General features: G+C 41.3%; 1 protein-coding gene and 1 non-coding gene across 2 annotated transcripts in view; both read left to right on the top strand.

The window, feature by feature from the left end:
• The first annotated feature begins 9,279 nt into the window (after positions 1-9,279).
• On the top strand, positions 9,280-9,373 carry TRNAI-UAU (transfer RNA isoleucine (anticodon UAU)). Its single transcript has 2 exons — positions 9,280-9,317; positions 9,338-9,373. It is a non-coding gene; the product is annotated as a tRNA-Ile (tRNA).
• Positions 9,374-13,451: 4,078 nt separating this feature from the next.
• TXLNG (taxilin gamma) overlaps positions 13,452-20,472 on the top strand; it is a 41,268-nt gene continuing 34,247 nt past the window's right edge. Inside the window, exon 1 of the mRNA XM_065411732.1 lies at positions 13,452-13,583. Within this exon, the coding sequence (XP_065267804.1) occupies positions 13,452-13,583 (132 nt within the window). The remainder of the gene's footprint in view (positions 13,584-20,472) is intronic.

The raw sequence follows: 20,472 nt of genomic DNA, 5'->3' as shown, positions 1-20,472 counted from the left end.
ATTGTAGAGGAGACCTGATGACCCATATTTTCCAGTCCTGCCATTATGAAGATCTGACTCATATGGAGCACTCGACAGCTCCCCCTGAAGATATTTCTGTTAATGGGAGGTAAGTTGACTGGAAATCTAAATTTGCAGAATGAGTAATGGGGAGCTTTTTGTGATCCAGATAGGGGGAGCAGTAGGTCTGAACTTGGGTTTGCAAGATGGTAAATAGTAAATGCAGAATGAAATCCAAGTTGAGGGAAATCAGAAAATGCAAGTGGCAGACTAGACTTAGAAGGAGAAGTAGAGGGACTTGGATGGAAGATGGCCAAAATTTCATGGGGCATGAATAGTACCTTTTTTAAAAATTGTTTTAATTCTTCTGTCAGAGTTCGAATGTTTTATTTATATTTACATAATACAGTTAACATAATTTCATTACATTTAATATTCTTATCTCAGAAGGTAAAAACTGTCACATATAGCCTTTCAGAGCGGTACAAAAATAGGTAAACCATGCTGATAAATGGGAATGCAACAATTAAAATGCCATCAAAAAGCTTGCATTTTCATAGATTCCAACCAAAAAAGTTGCATAAAAGGAGAAATGTGATTGCAAAATGTAAACTTAAAGACTCTGTTCCTTCATACATGTATGTGAGTTGAACGGGATGAAATTTTTTCAGCAAAAATTTTTCAGGGCTGAATAACTATTCATGAATTTTGGTTGAATTCAGCAAATCGTTTTGGCCGGGAAAAAAATGAAAAAAAGTTTTGGAAGTATGACCAAAATATTAATGTTTTGCTCAGCTCTACATCTGAGTAAGTAGTCTGACTGATTTCAATAAGGTTATACATATCCATAAGTGTTTTCAGTCTGGGGCCTAAATTACTAACAACATAGATTAAAGTTATTTCAAAAAATAAGGAAGACAGTGACCTTTTAAATACAAAGAACCACATTAACATAACAAACTCACTAGAGGAAAACACTTTTCTTGAAGGGTAAATTACAAATCTAACATGAAAACTGAGTTGAGCCCAGAAATACAGTATGTACTGAATGCACTCACTAACCAGGCTGTAACATGAACAGGGCCCAGTATATTCCAAAATCCTGGAATCCACTCCTTCCTCTGCAAAACTGTTCCAAAATCTAATCATTCATTTTTAAAGTGTTTCTAGCCCTTGTGTGAAAAAAACATTTTCAAGGTGTTTTTTTTTTTTTTGCAAAGCATAAATTGGTATAGTGTTTTTGTCCTAATATTAGCTCAGAGGTGTGAACTGCCCATTCATCTCAATGAGATGTTAATTCTTGAGGCCTAGAAACAATTTCAATATCAGCATTAATTATATGCTGATTATTTTAGCAGAAACAACCAGCTAATAGGAAAAAAAATTATCTGCCTCCCATTTTCTGTGTAGATTGCTTCTTGCGGAATTGGGGCCTGCAAGATTACTAGGAAGATAGTGAATACACAAAGTGCTGACTATGCAAAAATGGTGTCAAATGCACAAAGTAAGCAGGAAAAAAATAGAGAAATATTTTTGCTCTGAGATGGAAAGACAAATAACCACCCAGTTTAATAACAGTAATAAATAAATAAAAATTCAGTCAGAAATGGGATTAAGTTGACTGTGAGAGAACCAACAGCTAATTCAGGGGAGCTGGTCAGGCTTTTAGGTCCTCAAAGGTTCTGGATCTATGTTGCTTATTGAAAAAAATATGCCTCAATATCAGTTTTATAAATGTTTTTTTTTTAATTATTAAACAAAATCAAGAAAGCATACAACCAAAGCCAAAGTATTGTTAATATTAAACTAAACTAAGAGGAAAGCAATACATCTATCAGATCAATAAATCAACAAATTAGTCTCAGTACTGGATTGGAATTAAATCTTCAAATTAAATCATCAGATTAATACAACAAATTATCCTTATGCATTCTAAGAAGGGATCTCGGGAGATAGCCTTATTTATAAGCTATGAATCTGTCACGGATTCTGTGATTTTACAAGACCTCTGTGACTTCTTGAAAATTCCAATAATTCAGCCCTGGGTGGCAGTGGAGCTTGAGCTTCAGCCCCAGGCGGCGGAAGGCTCGGGCTTCTCAATAAATTCATGATTTATTGTTCATTGCCTGCGTCCTGTCCGTGACTTTTAATAAAAATACCCATGCCTTACTTATAAACCCCAATTTAAAGAATTTTACCCAAATTGAATCTATAACTTGGAGCTGGTTAAAGATTTTGCTACTGAAACAATTATTATCTAAAGTCTGAAACACAACCTCAGAGCCACTTTCCAATCTTCCATAGATTTCAGTCAGTTCTTGTGTGGTGGCTAACCCTTTCCTCACCTTCCTCCAACAGATATTATAAAATGGGCTTTAAAAGAATACCCTGATAAGCAGCAGTTCTACATCTTTTGTTTATCAGTTTACAGCTGACAACTTAAAGTTCCTTAGGGCTTTTAAATACTTATGGTACACGTTAATGAGTATACTTAAGAGACTATGTTTAGGGCTGTTGACATCAGGGGAACTTACTTTCTAGCCCTTTCCCTGTGTAGACACTACAGGTTTTAATATACACTATGCTTTCACACCCTAAAATTACAGAATAAAAGGGCAGGCATGTCTCTTGACTAATGATAACAAAGGACAAAAATAAAAAAAAAGGGGGAAACAAGATGCTTAAGATAACAGGAGGTTTGCATGCTCTTTAGCACTCATAGGGTTCTGGGCTCTTGTAGAGCAGGAGCTGGAACTGCAAAGAGCCAGACAGTGTTGTTCCACTGGCACAGTAGTTCTTGGTAGTGGGCCTCCTTCAGGTGCAGGGAGAGACTGGTCAAAGGGTGGAATGCCCTAGTTGTTGATGTTGTGACTTCCTTTTCCCGAGGTGATCAGTCTTAAGGACACTGGAATATTAGTCTTCTCTCAGGTAGTTTGTTGACAAGAAAAGCAAAGCTTCTCAGGCCTTACTCTTGAATTATTATGGTTTGCAAGCTTTGCTCACTCCACCTTGCAGCGCCTCCCTCCCCAAGACCTTCAGACAGATCAGGTGTAAGGCTTGTTTTGGAACCATGCAGCTTGGTCCAATCAGGTTTAAATTAAGTCATCATTCACTAGTGTCAATTCAGAAAGGTCCCACTTGAGCCAGAAATTTTAAAATATCTGGTGTTTGCATACCACAGAAGACTATAAGCTTGTTACCCTCCAAAAATGCAGAATGTAAGGCCACTTTTGAGGAACCTTGACATAGCTTTGTCTGGGTGAAACGATCGTCATGACATAGTTACCAATTTTTGGGAAGTTCAAACCAAAAATCTTATAAAAATAACATTGAAAAGATCCTAGCAACAACCAGCCACTCAACATTCATTCATCAGCAACATTAAAAATGAGCAGAACCAGCATTGTCATTCTTTTGACAAACAAGACAATTTACAGTAATGTTTATATTTAGCAACTGGGACATAAATCAAACAGCTTATCCCTTCTGGATTTTTCACTCAGTAGAGAAGTTACTTTAAAACCTACTAAGGTGATACCTTTAAGAAATAAAAATAATTAACATTTAGATAAGGTCTGTATTTCCATAGGCACTGTTTCTCTCACAATTTTTCTCCCTTTTGCACCACTTCAATTTTAATACAGGTTCACCTTTAAGGTTCACTTAATCCATAATTCATGCTCCTCCTCTATTTTACTGATACATTACAGGCAATGTAGCATGTAAGATATTCTTTAAAGGCCTTTTGTATGCTGGGATGAATTAAAGGACAAAAAGGGAACTTTAAATCTGAATTAATTACTTTTGTGAATTTATCAAAGCTTAATATTTGTATTGATGTATATAAATTCTATTTGTTTAGCAAATATGCTTACATATGACTAGTCTTACCATCTAAAATGCACCCGCATACTTCCACTATTCAGTTGTTCCTATGTGATTATAACAGTGGGAGAGATTTCCAAGGGCTCAAATGCCAGTTGGGTGCCCAACTCTCACGGAAAGTTATTGCTTCTCACTATAAAGTACTACAAGTGGTTTTTATAATTAAAAAAACATATTTTCTTGGAGTACATAAACTAACAAAAAGATCTTTATCTGACTGAAATCTGATATACAAGGTCTCTGCCCACCGGTAAAAAAAAAAAATCTGGTAATATTGTAAAATCTGCTTAGTTGATTTTAACCTGGAAGACTGACGCAAAAGTTGTTTTGGATGCTCCTCTATATTTTTATGGAACCTCCAACACCTTTCATTTAAAAGGATCAAAGTGCCAAGTCGCTAGTGTATAGTATATCTAGCTGGTTACGTTTGGTAGGAGGAAAAGCACTAAGGCTCTGATTTTTTTAAACAAATGTATAGAAGTAGACACCTCCACCCATGCAGACCTTCATTGACTTCAGTGGAGCACTGTGTTGGCTCAAGAGTCTACCTCCATGCAACCCTTTGCAGGACTGAGGCTTGGGATATTAAACTTCAAAAATTACTAATTCCATTGAGCATTAATTCATATAGATGTAAAGTGTACTGCACTATATTTTATATGTACAACCTGGGCCAACACTCTGATAAGGTGTAAGAGCTTCAAAAATTGGACCTGGTTTTAACTTTAACAGGAACATAAATGATGGGTATACTATCTGAACTGATATTTACAATATATAGCTTAGGGAGTGGCCAGCCAATAACTGTGGTACAATAGCTGTACTCCCAGTAAGTGAACAGTAATAATGATTACCCAGTAGTGGGTGATATTTTGGTCATGAAACATTTAGTTTTAAACACAAATGACTTTTCTGTTAAAGATATAAAACACGAGTTCAAATTTTTTAAACTAATTGGTAAAAATGTATAAAACTATTTTGAATTAAGGCTATCACCATATGATGAGCTAATTGTTGATATATTTTCTTTGACTTTTATTAGATTGAGATACATGTAACTAACTTCTTTAAAATAACTACACAGAAGGCAAGACTAATGCAATTTTTGTAAAATAATGGAAATTAAAACTTAGTGCTATGTAACTGCTTATAATCTTTGCAGTGTAGCCCAAGATTTATTGGTCTTTGCTTTTCATATATATTCAGAAATCATCATACGTGCTCATTGTTAGCTTTAACTGAACACAGTTGCAAATGGAGGAGCAACTAAGAAAAATATCCTCTTTAAATATATTATTGTCATTTTTAATTCAGAGAGACTGTGTGTAGAAACTCTTTTGAAAAAATAATCCCCTGCTTCATCTCATGAAGTTATTGAAGAGATTGTGACAACACTGAGGTAGGCAGAGGAAAATTAGAAACGGGTGAGCTGCTTTCTGTACATGCATTAATCAGCACTGATACAAACTAAACTTCCAAACAGTTAAAGTACAGGCTGTAAATAAATATATTAATTGTAACAGAAAATGAGCACGAAAGATAAACCGTGGAATTGAGGAAATTTAATTAAGATTTAAAACAAACACTGAAAAATCAGGCTTCCTGCAACTAGTTTGCAAATAATTATGGTTACACCATTAACTCTGTCCACTCTATGTTGCCTTTAGAGATGGGAGAAAGCCATGTGAAAGAATGTCTTCCTTGTTGTGATGATCACTATCTGAACAGCTGGCTGCATGATGCAATTTGGTAGAACTTTCAGTAGAGGGAAAAACAACTTGTTTTATCTGGCACAAAAATAACTTATTTTAAACATTCACATTTACTAATCTGGGGTTTTACGGGACCATGGAGTATCTCCCCAATGAGTCTTTGCACTTTTTTTGAGGGGCCATGTTTAACTCTTTCCCCTCAGTAGTATCTTATTTCTGTTTTAGATAAAGTATTCCTCACAAAGTAGGGGGAAGCAGAAAAAAAGATACAATTTAATCTATGGGTTATATATAAAATTAGAGGAAATATCTTGACGTAAGCTTAAAATAAGTTACTTTAAGAATCGACCGTGTGTGTGAGCGTGTGGATGCATGTCCCAAACCAAAGCTCAGTAGTCATACATTGTCCCCAGCTGAACTCTTAAATCAGGGTTCTCTTACTCCAAAACTCAGTTTTTACAGCTAGATAAGTTTCCTATCTTGATTTTTATTTGCTCCCTGAAAAGAGCAACTGAGCCTAATTTATTTAACATTCCATCCGTTAGACAAACCTGAGATTTTCCTTTCTTTTAATGCAAATGATTGTCCTCACCTGAACTGATTCTTATCCACCCACACTTCTTTATCTTCTTACCCGTAGGAAATGTTTGGAAACTTGCATCTGATGAGTTTTCTTATGCTGGCCACATGTCAATTCATAACTGACACACCTACCATTTAAATTTCAAACAGCAGTTTTGTTGTAAAATCATAACCGGCATCCAGCCTATATGAGGTATAACAAGACTTTCAGGTCCATCAAATATAGTTGCAGATGTTAAGCATTATTAGGAGTGGGGGAGAAGACCCTGTTATATATACATTTGGAGTGGATGTGGAAAAAATTGATTTGCCTCTTGCTGGAATGTGGAGTCTAAGTAATACTAGAAAAGTGAATGAGAGAGAGCTGGCTATCAGCTATATAGTGTGGTGAAGCGCTAGTGCAAAGCCTTAATAATATTGGAACTGGATCAGATTCCTGGTCCATCTAATCCTGCATCCTGTCCCCAACAGTGGCCAGCTCTTTGGAAGAAGATACAATAAAAATCTTACATTAGGCAGATGTGGGATAATCTGCTCCCCAGATTAGGTGTCTCCTTAATCACTAATAGTTAGAGATTGATTTAAACCCTGAAGCATGAGGTTTAACAGTTCTTCCAAAATTTGTTAGCATTAACATATTATCACTCTGGATATTCTTGTCCATAAAAATGTTCAATCCCATTTTGAATCCTGTTTGTGACCTCAACAACATCCTGTGACAAGTTTCATAGTTTAATTATGCATTTTGCAAAAAAAATTTCCTTTTATTGGTTTTGTATTTACCATCTTTTAATTTAAATGAATACCCCTTTGTTCTTATCAAACACAAGGAACCAGAAGCTCCCAATCTGCCTTCTCTGTATCATTTTATACACTTGTATCATATCCCTCTAATTTATCAGCTTTCTAAGCTAACCGATCCCAGTCTTCTACTCTTCATAGGAGAGTTTTCCCATGCCCCTAATCATTTTCATAACCCTTCTCTAAACTCCATCTAATTCTGCAATATCTTTTTTGAAATGGGATGACCAATATTGCTGCCAGTACTCTGGGGGAGGCCATACAATTGCTTTAGATAATCATATAGTGTGTTCTGCATCCCATCCCATTCCTTATGTATTCTAACATCTTGTTTGCTTTTCTGATTACAGCTTCCCAGTGTGTTCATTGAACTGTCCACAAAGACATCAGGTCACTTTCTTGAGTTGATACAGTTAATTTAGAACCCCGTAAAGTGTCTTGAGTAGTATAAATTTTCCCTTCAATGTGCATTTACTTTGCATGTACTTGAGTGGTCAATATGTGGAAGATAATATATAATATAATAATAATTAATAATATAATTAATGGAGATATCCCATCTCCTAGAACTGGAAGGGACCTTGAAAGGTCATCGAGTCCAGCCCCCTGCCTTCACTAGCAGGACCAAGTACTGTATTTGCCCCAGATCCCCAAATGGCCCCCTCAAGGATTGAACTCACAACCCTGGGTTTAGCAGGCCAATGCTCAAACCACTGAGCTATCCCTCCCCCCTCATATGAGAAGTTATGATCTCTGGCTGTGCCATGTGGACAATAGAGGGTCTGATCTTCAGCTAGAGAAGGGGTCACACATCATTTTCTTTGGAATGGAGGATGTCTATGGCTTTTAGATGAAAGTGAGGTCAGAGATGGTGATCACAAAAGGACAAAACTAAGATTGGTGTTAAGCCTTAACTAAGTATTTCCAGACTGCCTTGCAATTAGGTTATATGTAAAAGAAATAGTATCTAGCTTTCAAATGGTTGTTTTCTTGAATTTTTTCATATCTTGTTTTAAATACAACCATAGCACTCTGAATGATGTGTGAAAACTTACTGAAGCAACTCCATTTACATCAAGTTGTGCAGGAATCCCAGCCCCAATAATCTCTCTGCTTTGTGGCTCTTAGAAGATGTGCAGGGTTGTTTTTCTTGTAACAAGTAATGATACCCATCAAATCCCATGGAAATCCTGTGCTTTGAAAATCAGACCATTAATGTAGGTGCCTAAATATGGAATTAGGAAATCATGCTTTAAATACTTCTTTTTAATTGGCTATTGTTTCTACTAATTAAAACCTCACACTAGACATTTTAGCAGAATTAAAATGCACACAAGGAACGAGAAAGTGCACATTATACGATGCTATTAAAACAAACCATCGTGAGAGAACATTCTTTTATTTTGAAGCAAGACTCCTGTTCATTTCCTCCAGTATTCAATCTTTATCTATTCCTGTTGTAATTTTGCATTGCAGAACTTGGCTTAGATCTGAGAGCTACACAACTCCTGCGGGAGATAAGTTTTCAGAGAACATCTCTACCTAATGCTGCAGCCAAGAATATATAGTTTTAGATTTAGTTCATTTTTTATTCTTCACTGAAACAGTAACCTTTGAAAATCATTAAGCTTTAACTAACTTGGACAGTTCAGCATTTCTGTTAATCTGTGACAGACTTTCTCTTTTTCAATGACACTTCTTACCAGTGGAAAGCAAAAGGGTCTGAGAAACTGGTGTAGGTTGGAAAAAATAAATAAGGCATGCCTCAAAACTTAAGAAATGCATAAGAGGTTATGGAGACTTTCACCTTTAAATCAGTTATATGAATTGAATAGATAGCGACTTACATCATTCTTCCCTTCCCAACAACCCTTTTGGACCCAAGTTAAGTGAAATGGTGGTTTGTCTAGTGCCAAATTGACTAGTCCTAGTCTATTGTTACATAACCCATCATCCAATGGCCACCTTACCGGAAGTTTGTGATTGCACATTATCATTCAGGTATAATTTGCAAATGCAAATTTGCATTTATACTGCATGTGCTCAGATCTACTCACATAAATGGCATTTCAGTTTCCATTATTGTCAATAAGGCTGTTTGCAGGCACGCTCATATTTAAAGGAAAATAGCTTACAAAAAGAGAGTGGAATGGGAGGTAAAAGAATAGCTTTTCCTGCTGGAGATATTTCAAGTGAAATATTTATGGTAGTTTTTTCATCCTAGTTCAAATTTGTACACTTCAGAGAACTATGAAATGTGGCATGGCAGGTAGGTGGCCTTTGCACATGAGGCCTACGGGATCCAGTGGTGCAATGGGTTAGCACACAGTACTTATAGAAGAGTGCTGCATGGAGTCATGCTGAGGTTGTGAGTTCAAGCCTCACCTGGAGCATCCACTTTCTTTAAGCAAATGGCTTCTGCCATTCATCTTGGGGGTTGGACTAGATGACCTCCTGAGGTCCCTACCAACCCTGATATTCTATGACTGTGGAAATTGATGGTACCTGTTCTCATTATCAACAAGGAGTCTGGTGGCACCTTAAAGACTAACAGATTTATTTGGGCATAAGCTTTCGTGAGTAAAAACCTCACTTCTTCGGATGCATAGAGTGAAAGTTACAGATGCAGGCATTATATACTGACACATGGAGAGCAGGGAGTTACTTCGCAAGTGGAGAACCAGTGTTGACAGGACCAATTCAATCAGGGTGGATGTAGTCCACTCCCAATAATAGATGAGGAGGTGTCAATTCCAGGAGAGGAAAAGCTGCTTCTGTAATGAGCCAGCCACTCCCAGTCCCTATTCAAGCCCAGATTAATGGTGTTGAATTTGCAAATGAATTTTAGTTCTGCTGTTTCTCTTTGAAGTCTGTTTCTGAAGTTTTTTTGTTCAATAGTGACTTTTAAATCTGTAATAGAATGACCAGGGAGATTGAAGTGTTCACTTACTGGCTTATGTATGTTACCATTCCTGATGTCCGATTTTTGTCCATTTATTCTTTTGCGGAGGGACTGTCCGGTTTGGCCAATGTACATGGCAGAGGGGCATTGCTGGCACATGATGGCATATATAACATTAGTGGATGTGCAGGTGAATGAGCCCTTGATGGTGTGGCTGATGTGGTTGGGTCCTCTGATGGTGTCGCCAGAGTAGATATGGGGACAGAGTAGGCAACGAGGTTTGCTACAGGGATTGGTTCCTGGGTTGGTGTTTCTGTGGTGTGGTGTGTAGTTGCTGGTGAGTATTTGCTTCAGGTTGGGGGGTTGTCTGTAAGCGAGGACTGGCCTGCCTCCCAAGGTCTGTGAGAGTGAGGGATCATTTTCCAGGATAGGTTGTAGATCGTAGATAATGCGCTGGAGAGGTTTTAGCTGGGGGCTGTATGTGATGGCCAGTGGTGTTCTGTTATTGTCCTTGTTGGGCCTGTCCTGTAGTAGGTGATTTCTGGGTACCCGTCTTGCTCTGTCAATCTGTTTCCTCACTTCCCCAGGTAGGTATTGTAGTTTTACGAATGCTTGATAAAGATCTTGTAGGTGTTTGTCTCTGTCTGAGAGGTTGGAGCAAATTCGGTTGTATCTTAGGGCTTGGCTGTAGACAATGGATTGTGTGATGTGTCTTAGATGGAAGCTGGAGGCATGTAGGTACGTATAGCGGTCAGTAGGTTTCCGGTATAGGGTGGTGTTTATGTGGCCATCACTTATTTGCACTGTAGTGTCCAGGAAGTGGATCTCTTGTGTGGACTGGTCCAGGCTGAGGTTGATAGTGGGGTGGAAATTGTTGAAGTCCGGGTGGAATTCTTCAAGGGCCTCCTTTCCGTGGGTCCATATGATGAAGATGTCATCAATGTAGCGCAAGTAGAGGAGGGGCACTAGGGGACGAGAGCTGAGGAAGCATTGTTCTAAGTCAGCCATAAAAATGTTGGCATACTGTGGGGCCATGCGGGTACCCATAGCAGTGCCACTGACTTGAAGGTATAAGTTGTCCCCAAATCTGAAGTGGTTGTGGGTGAGGACAAAGTCACAAAGCTCAGCCACCAGGCGTGCTGTGGCCTCATCAAGGATACTGTTCCTGACAGCTTGTAGTCCATCCTCATGTGGAATATTGGTGTAAAGTGCTTCTACATCCATGGTGGCCAGGATGGTGTTTTCAGGAAGAACACCAATGCATTGTAGTTTCCTCAGGAAGTCGGTGGTGTCTCAAAGATAGCTGGGAGTGCTGGTAGTGTAGGGTCTGAGGAGAGAGTCCAAATAGCCAGATAATCCTGCCGTAAGAGTGCCAATGCCTGAGATGATGGGGCATCCAGGGTTTCCAGGTTTATGGATCTTGGGTAGCAGATAGAATACCCCTGGTCGGGGTTCTGGGGGTGTGTCCATGTAGATTTGTTCCCGTACTGTAGCTGGGAATTTCTTGAGCAGATGGTGTAGTTTCTTTTGGTATTCCTCAGTGGGATCAGAGGATAGTGGCCTGTAGAATGTGGTCTTGGAGAGTTGCCTGGCAGCCTCCTGTTCATAATCCGACCTGTTCATTATGACTACAGCACTTCCTTTGTCAGCCCCTTTGATGATAATGTCAGAGTTGTTTCTGAGGCTATGGATGGCATTGCGTTCTGTACGGCTGAGGTTATGGGACAAGTGATGTTGTTTGTCCACAATTTCAGCCTGTGCACGTCTGCGGAAGCACTCTATGTAGAGGTCCAGTCTGTCATTTCGACCTTCAGGAGGAGTCCACGCATAGTTCTTCTTCTTGTAGTGTTGGTAGGAGGGTTCCTGTGGGTCAGTGCACTGTTCAGTGGTGCGTTGAAAATATTCCTTGAGTCGGAGACGAAGAACTCTGCGTGGACGCCGCAGGGTGGGGGCGAGCTCCTCACACAGTCCCATGAAAATGGCTTTTCTCATCCGAAAGTTCTGCAGCCACTGCTCGTCATCCCAGACTTCCATGACGATGTGATCCCACCACTCGGTGCTTGTTTCCTGAGCCCAAAAGCGGCATTCCACGGTGCTGAGCATGTCCGTGAATGCCACAAGCAATTTCGTGTCGTACGCGTTACGCGGCTCGATAGCATCGTCGAACTCCTCACCCTCACTTTGGATCTTAAAGAATAGTGCGACAGCCAGACGTGACGTGCTGGCGAGGTAAGTCAGCATACGCCTCAGCAGTTACGACTCCATTTCCCGCAGACAGATCGCGCTGCACAGAAACCACTGAAAGATGGCGCCAAATATGGACGGAAACAAAGGGATTTCTGGGATGCGAAGCGATGCATCACAGGGCATTGGGACAGGACCCAGAATCCCCTGCACCCACGCCCCCTTCCCACAACCCACGGTGCCAGAATGGGAAAAGGTGCTCTGTGGGATAGCTGCCCATAATGCACCGCTCCCAATAGCGCTGCAATTGCCGCAAATGTAGCCACGACAGTGTGCTGGGCAGCTGTCAGTGTGGACAGACTGCAGCGCTTTCCCTCCTCAGCTGCACGAAGTCAGGTTTAACTCTCAGCGCTGTACATCTGCAAGTGTAGATGAGGCCAGAGTCAAAGTTGCAGCGGTTCACATATGCTTCTGTTAACCTAGGCGCCATCATGCGATGCAGGGTATACCAATGGTGGTCCTCCACCAACAAACGTGCTTCTGTTGCTGTCGGCTGTGGCTATAGGCTGGATTATGGCACTATACCTATACCCGCATCATCCACCACTGGCCTAAATCTCTGCATTGTAGTTTTAATTAAAGTTTTGCCACTCCGCCCGTCGGGGCACCTGCAGCTTCCCCTCCCTGTCTAGCACTCAGTCCGCACCAAGAAAAGAAGTGTTACTGCTGCTTGGCCAGGCGGCCACGTGCCCTGGGCGCAGCCGCTTCTCTGGCCTTGGGCGCCGCCTTGGCGCAGCCCTCACACACTGTTGGGCAAAGATTCCCCCTCCCCGGCCGACCTGTGCCTATAAGGTTCCCTAGCGCCCCCTGCGCAGTCACCTCAAGCACTGCGGGTTCGCGGGCCGGTATCACGGCACAAAGCCTCACGGAGCCTCCGCCTGAGCGCCCGCCGCTCTCCCACCCCTTCGTCGCGGCGTTGCCATAGCGCTGCGGACCCCGCCGCGCGGGGCCGCATCTCGCGCCCCAGGAAGTTCTCCCGCCAGAGTCGCATGGAGACTACACCGCGCTGGGGGGGGGGGGGGGTAATTGCACGACAGCTCCCAGCATGCTCTGCTCCTGCGTGGTCCAACGTGAGGGAGCCTGATGGGACCCGTGAGCTGCGTCATCCGCACAGCATGCTGGGAACGGCAGTCCCCATCTCTGGGCTGGCGGGAGCCGCGCCGAGGGTCCCCAGCCGCCCAGGTCCCTGGTGGAAATGAGTGTATATCACGTGGCTGGGAGAGCTGCGCGGTGATTGGCTACGGGCGGGGCCGGCACAAGCGCTTCCGGTGTCTCTGGTTCGGACGGCGACGGCAGGCTGCTTGTTTAGATGCTGCCGTCACATCATGGCGACGCGCGGAGCCGAAGCAGCGCGCGGAGGAGGCAGTAGTAACAGCACTGTAGGGTCCGGACGGAGCCGGCGCCATAGCCTGGGGCAGCGGGAGGAGGCGGCGGTGGCAGCGCGGGGCAGCCCTGAGGTAACGGCCTGCCGCGCGCGCCGTCGGGCTCTCCCCACCAGCTAGCGCGTCCACCGCCCCACGCGGCGCCGCGCGTCCGAAAAGCGGCTGGTGCGGGCGGCTCCGGCGTGCGAGGTAGCGCCTCAGCCCAGCCTCGCGATGGGCTCCGCTCCCGAGGCGGGAGGCAACTGCCCCCAGCCTATGGCTCGAGCCCGGCCGGTCCGAGGGGGGCTGGTGGCGTAGCAAAGTATAAGAGACGGCCGCCAGCCCCCGGCCAGAGCCTCCCGGGCACAGCCTCCAGGGATCCCGGCTCCCACGGTGGGTGGGTGGGAGGGAAGGATCGAGCGCGGGAGCTGCGTGTGTGACGGGGGAGGGGGTTGGCTGCGGCGGACTCTGCAGTGGTTCCCGGGGGTCTGCGGCACGACCCAGAGCGCGCTCCGCACGCGATACAGGCCTCCCGAGCCACCTGTCCAGCTGGGGTCCCGCTCGTACGGCTCCGTGCCCGGCACCCCAGAGAGCTCGTGGGGCTGTCGGCTCAGGCTGGTCACTCATCCGCGTGGCGGTCCCATTAGTTCGTGGCACTAATCCCTGTGGGAAGGAGTCACCCCAGCCCCCCGCGCGCTGGCCTGGGGAATACTGGGCAGGCTTTAATAGGAGCCAGTATTGTCATCTAATGGGTCACGTGGTCGTTTCAGCAAGGAGTGGGGGCTGTATCTGTATTGTAGTTGTTACAGGGTAGGATGGCCTTTTCCCATTTCTCATGTTTGTACCATTTGTTTTAATTGTTTCTCAATATAGTAGTAGAATTGATCCAGTATAGAATGCTCCTCACTCTGCCAGTCCTGTTTGTGTGAGTAGTCCCACTGAAGTGCATGAGTAAAGGTGGTGTTGCCTGATCCTATTTCTGTTTGTCCAGGGAAAGTAGACTTTTATATAATATGAATCAAAGGTAATGCTACTAGTTTAATTTTCCACATCTTCTAAACCAAAAAAGGCAACGTTCTTAATAAAATCTTACTAAGAATGATAGTGTAGCTCAATAGATTTACAGTCGTCCTTGTTTCTATTTCTTGCAAGAAAGCCATAATGCTTCTCCTGTATGGACTTATAAAAACACTCTTGTTTGAAGACAGAGTACTCTAAGGATAGTAAAATGTGCCCAGATGCCATTTGTATATACACTATTGAGTGTAATACAACTGTTGATCTAGGTATATTCTCACTTCTTTTCTGCTCCAGTATCTCATGTCATACTCATATAGGTTTTCTGGTGGCTGTCATGGCATGTTACCTGTAGTAGGAAATGTAACTTTCCAAGGTGCAAAGTTTTCTGTTTTGGCCAATGGAAAGTTCTCAAGAGGCAGTGAAACTATTCCTTCCAAGAATCACAAGCCATCTTTTCTGCAACATGCTGGTTTTTACTACCCCAGTGAACACTGACTCTTATGGTTACCTTTATTTTTATATAGGGCCCCTTACCAAAGCATTCAGAATGTTAATAACAATTTTAAAAAGCAACTTGCATAATAATGTCAAGTATCAGGGGGTAGCCGTGTTAGTCTGTATCTACAAAAACAACAAGGAGTCTGGTGGCACCTTAAAGACTAACCTCCAAAGAAGTGAGGTTTTTACCCACGAAAGCTTATGCCCAAATAAATCTGTTAGTCTTTAAGGTGCCACCAGACTCCTTGTTGTTTTTGCATAATAATATTTCCTTCCTCTTAAAATAAGAGCATACAGCCAAACGAAGGAATCAAATTTGATTAAAGAACTGAAAGGTAGAGCAAGAGATATTGGGCAAACAGTAGATTTAAACAACGGTTGGAAAGCAAAACAAATGGGGAAAAACTTGATAAGAACTTTTTTGTGTAAATAAGGCCTTAAAGGATTTTTTTATAGGCTGTCACTTTTTTACATTAGAAACTCAGATCTTGTCTACCCTGGCTTTGAGAAAGATTCTGTGGATGACTGGAGAACTAGTAGGATTATGGTATTAAGGAAGTGAAACCTGATTGAGGGAAAGTAAGTCACAGTTTAAAACTGTTTCAGCTTTTTTGTTAACACCTGTCACAGGCATTTGAGTTAAACAGTTAGAAGATTGGTTTGTTAAACATTCAACACTTCGTCTTTAATTCAGTTAAGGTCTGAGAGAGTTCCAGTTGAAGCTCTCCTGGTCCTCCAAAGAAATCTTCTGCAAACACTTGATATTGGTGATATTTGTAATGTAAAAACCGTGAGAACAATGGAGTGTGGGGAGGGGAGTAGGAGGAACCACCTTTCAGGTCTTTATGCAACATAAAGAAGCAATTTAGCACACCCCCTTTTTGTAAATCATGGTTGAAGGTGTGTTTTTAAGAGAGTGAATAAAAATTAGATGGATTTCAGTTTCAGCTGAGTTTCGTACCACAGGGGACAACACAGGAAAAAAACCCACACTATTTAGTAGGCTTTCGAGGAATAGTAGGATCCTTAAACACAAGAGGTGTGTGAGTGCACATACTTGTCTGAACAAGGTTCAAGAAGCAGGCCTTGAATGTGGCCAAGACCATCAGCATTGGTTTTTAAAGGAATACTGTAAACTTAAATTTGGCTCAAAACAAACTTCTGCAAAGATCAAAAGAAATGTCTAGTTTAAAAAAAAAATCAGTTGAAAACTGTTCTTAACTTTCTCCTGCAGTGTTGGAAACCCAAACCTTGCAAAGAACCTGAAAGGGAAACTGTCATTGATATTCATTGTCAAACCTGAGACATGCACAAAGTAAATAGTATAGAGAGCATAGAATGGAATTTTAAAATTTCACATTTAATAATAATTTAAGAAAGTAGTAGAAGGGCCAATGTATGTATGTTGTATGTCTTTTTTTTTTTTTAAGTTCAGTGTTGTGTGCTATCACAGTCAGTTGGTCACTTCATAGACAGTCTGTGTTTTAAAAAAAAAAAAAAATGTGCATAGTAGTGTGTTCACGATAGCCTAATCTGATGAACGCTCATACTACTGAGCCTTGAACAGCTGCAAGCAATAGAGAAGCCCTAATGAGAGCATTCTGAAAAGAGCTCCAGTAAACTAATGTGGTCACAAGGACATTAGTTGCTGTTGTAATATCACATGATGAAGAGACACCTGTCAGAAATGCCCAACTTAATTTTTTATGATATCTGACCCATGAATTTTTATGGAAAAGTTACAGTCAAAATTGCCAAAAAGATTGTGGATCTAGGTGACTCCTGCAGGAATATGTACCATGCAACTAGTCTTTTTCGGTGTGTCCACAATAGGAAAAAAGTTGTGTTTTACCATATATTTAAAATCTTAGTGTGGGCAAGGCATAGTTTTCACATGTTACCAGGGTGAGGTAAACATGGGGGAGGAAGGGATGCCAAGGGTTTACCTCAACCAACTAACATGTGAAAACTATGAACTGTCTTGTCCACACTAGGATTTTAATGCATTAGCTGACACATTTTAAAAACACCTTTTTTTCCTAGTGAGGACAAGGCTCTTGTATAGTCATAAAGTAATGCAAGTGTGGCAGGATTAAAGACGGGATTGTCAAGTGAGCAGTATAATTCAAATATTCCTTCAAAGGAGTGGCTGAACTAATATGGTACACTTGTCTTTTGACTGGTGTATCAACATAAAGGTACCCAGAAATTATTCCGTATACATTGAACAGTACAAGAGGTTCAATCTTTGGCACATGCTTCAAACTCTTCTGTGATGATGAATAGTAACCATCACAGCTCACTGACTCCTATTTTCTAAATATGACACTGCCTCATTTTTGGACATGGACATCTTGAGTAAGTTCCATTATGGGTTCTGGCCTTTCCTCTGGGGTTGAGACTGCATTTGTCAGGTTTTGATAAGTTAGCCTCCTGGGCTTTGAGAGCAGTTGCAGAGGCGCTATCAGTCTCTTTTGGTTATCAAAGCACCAGATTGTCTGTGTGCTGTGCAACCTCTGTTTCCTTCCCCTAAAAGACTTGGTTTGAGAGGGGGTTGGTAATTGCAAGCTCTTGACTGTGAAGAGAGATTTTTTGAGGTGTGTGATGGTAGTTAGTGTCTCAGTATTTTGGGGCAATCTGTGATGTTAAACTAAGTGCAAAGATACAGGTAGGTCCTGACTAAACTATAACTTTTAAGTATGTCATTATAATCTGGTCAGATGATAAGCAGTATCATAGCCATGTCCTGTGACTTGTGTTACAGTTTAGGGTAGATCAGATTTTAGTTTGACTATAAACAGTGTAGTTGCTGCAAACTGTATTCTGTCCATCAATCAGTCCTAAGCTTTCAGACATCCTTCTGTTTTATATGGTTTCTGTATAATTTCTTACATGTAGAGTCTTGTGGACTCGGGCAGTGAACTTAATTGCCTATGTTTTAGATTGCAATACAGTTGTGTTTGAGAATCTAAGTTTTATTTAAAAAAAAAAAAAAATTCTGAACCTTCTCTTTTCTAAGAACATTTAAAATGTGAATGAGTAGCAGTGATGCCAGCTTAAGCCTGTAGATAGCCTGAAATGATAACTCTGAGGAAAGTGGGGAATTGCACTGTGAAGGATAAGTATCAGGGAGTAGCCGTGTTAGTCTGTATCTACAAAAACAACAAGGAGTCTGGTGGCACCTTAAAGACTAACAGATTTATTTGGGCATAAGCTTTCGTGGGTAAAGATGCATCTGAAGAAGTGAGGTTTTGTTTTTACCCACGAAAGCTTATGCCCAAATAAATCTGTTAGTCTTTAAGGTGCCACCAGATTCCTTGTTGTTTTTGTGAAGGCTAATTTTCATCATCTGATGCATACCCTTTCCTTGATCAATTCAGAAGTTTAGAGAGCAGTGTGAAATACTGTGCCTGAAAGCTTTGAGGTGACCAGAAGGGAAGTTGCTTTCTGACTCCAGCCAGTGATTATCATATGTCCTTAAGCACAACTCTTTATCCTGGCCAATTAACCTGGAGATAAGTCTTATTCAAAAAAAGTCAGTTTTTTTTAAACACTAAGCTGTTTGTCTTGTCAGTAGTGAGTTTCACAGCTTAGTGTGTAGAGAGAGAGACATTTACTCTTATTCTTTCTTAAACTTTTGCCTTTTAAATTCATCAATTCCCCTTTGCTCTTGTATTATGGGGCAGAGTAAAAAAAAAGTCTGATCTGCCTTCTCCATACTATTCGTTTTATGTATCTCCTCTTATTGAAAACTTTCTTAATCCATGCAAACATGCCACCTTGGACTGATCCTGTCAGATCTTAAACCTGGAAGCATCAAATCTAGTTGGAAGCTGGTGATGAGACCTGGGATTTGATAATGGTAATTTCAGTAGATGGTACTTATGCCTTAATACTGAATTAGCATTTATTAGACAACATGCTGTTGGAAGTGCTGTATATCAGGTATCTGAAATAATTGTGTCTAGAGAGCTTGCAAAGCACTTTAAGATGAAGGGATCTTTTACCATTTGTTTGTTGCTCATCAGCTTGGCACTCAAAGCAAACTAGCCAATTTCACTCTTGTTTTCATTTTTACTTATTTTTATTTTTAAATACACCTCTACCCCGATATAACGTGACCCAATATAACACGAATTCGGATACAACGCGGTAAAGCAGCGTTGGGGGAGAGGGGGGAGGAGGGACTGGGCACTTCGGTGGATCAAAGCAAGTTCGATATAACACGGTTTCACCTATAACACGGTAAGATTTTTTGGCTCCTGAGGACAGCGTTCTATCAGGGTAGAGGTATAGGTGGCTATTCATTGCTCTAGACAAACATACAACAAAAACTTTTGCAGATCTTGCAGGTTAATTGTGAACTTCACCTGAGATTTTGCTAACAAATATCTTCTGCATCTCTTTCTTAATCTGTCACCCTCCCAGAAGACTGGGATAATAAAACTTGAAAGAAGTATGTCCTAAATGTATTTGGGTTCTGGCTCTCTTGGACCAACAGTGCAAGATAAAGCCAGTGCAAATAACTGGGTAATGTGTTTTCTGTAAGAAGCATTGCTAAACAACTGATGTGCCATATTCTGCACTTAGTGAAATTTCCAAATCACCTTTGGGGAATACCCATGTAGAAGACTGTTCAGTAATCCGGTCTCCAGTTGAGACAGGCATGGATTACTGAAAGAAAAGGTCATCACCTTCTAGTCACGTACAGACTTCTTCAAAAAGAGATTTCCTTTTTCACAAAAACTGCAGCACTTTGAGGGGTGAATAAAAGTGTAAATGCTTGGTTTATGTAGATTGAACAAACATAGAAAGTTGAAATTGTTTACTGTGTCTTTAATGATAAATCTATATGAACAAATGCCAGTTCTTAGAATAGGGGTCTCTATGGATGCATTTCCTGATGCCCTTTGATTATGCTGGTATTCATGAGAGTTGTAACTATTTATTTTCTTTGACCACACTCAGTCCCACTGTTTAGGAAATGGGTGAGAAGCGTGTCATTACATTACTCTATAGTAAGCAGCCACGAGTCTTTCATTTTCCCTCTTTAATGAACACTTTTTTTCCTGTAAATAAAATAAAATTTTCCTTTTTAAAGTAAAATCTGAGTATGCATTAGATTTTAGAGAAATTTGAAATATTGGCTCTTAAATATTTGCTGTCAAGGCAAAGCTTCAAGAAGGATCCCCTGTAGAGAATGCAGGCAGAGAGCAATTAATGTGTATAACATATATTCTGAAAGAGCTGCTGAGGCCAGGACTTAGATTTATAGCGTATAGGTGCTGCTCAGGTCAACGGTCACAGCATTTCACCTTGAATGACCCTCTTTCTCAGACATCAGGCTGCATGCAAATACTCTGGCTTGCAACAGAATCCCTGTCCTGCTGCACGTGATTTAGTGGGGATCCAGGCCCATCCTGCAGGATAAGAGCCGCCGCTGTGGGGTAAACCACGGACAAAAGGA

This window comes from Emys orbicularis, chromosome 1 (assembly GCF_028017835.1).
Source record: "Emys orbicularis isolate rEmyOrb1 chromosome 1, rEmyOrb1.hap1, whole genome shotgun sequence".
In the NCBI taxonomy this organism is placed as follows: domain Eukaryota; kingdom Metazoa; phylum Chordata; order Testudines; family Emydidae; genus Emys; species Emys orbicularis.
The sequence above is the reverse complement of the archived record's forward strand: the minus strand, read 5'-3'. Positions and strand labels throughout refer to the sequence as shown.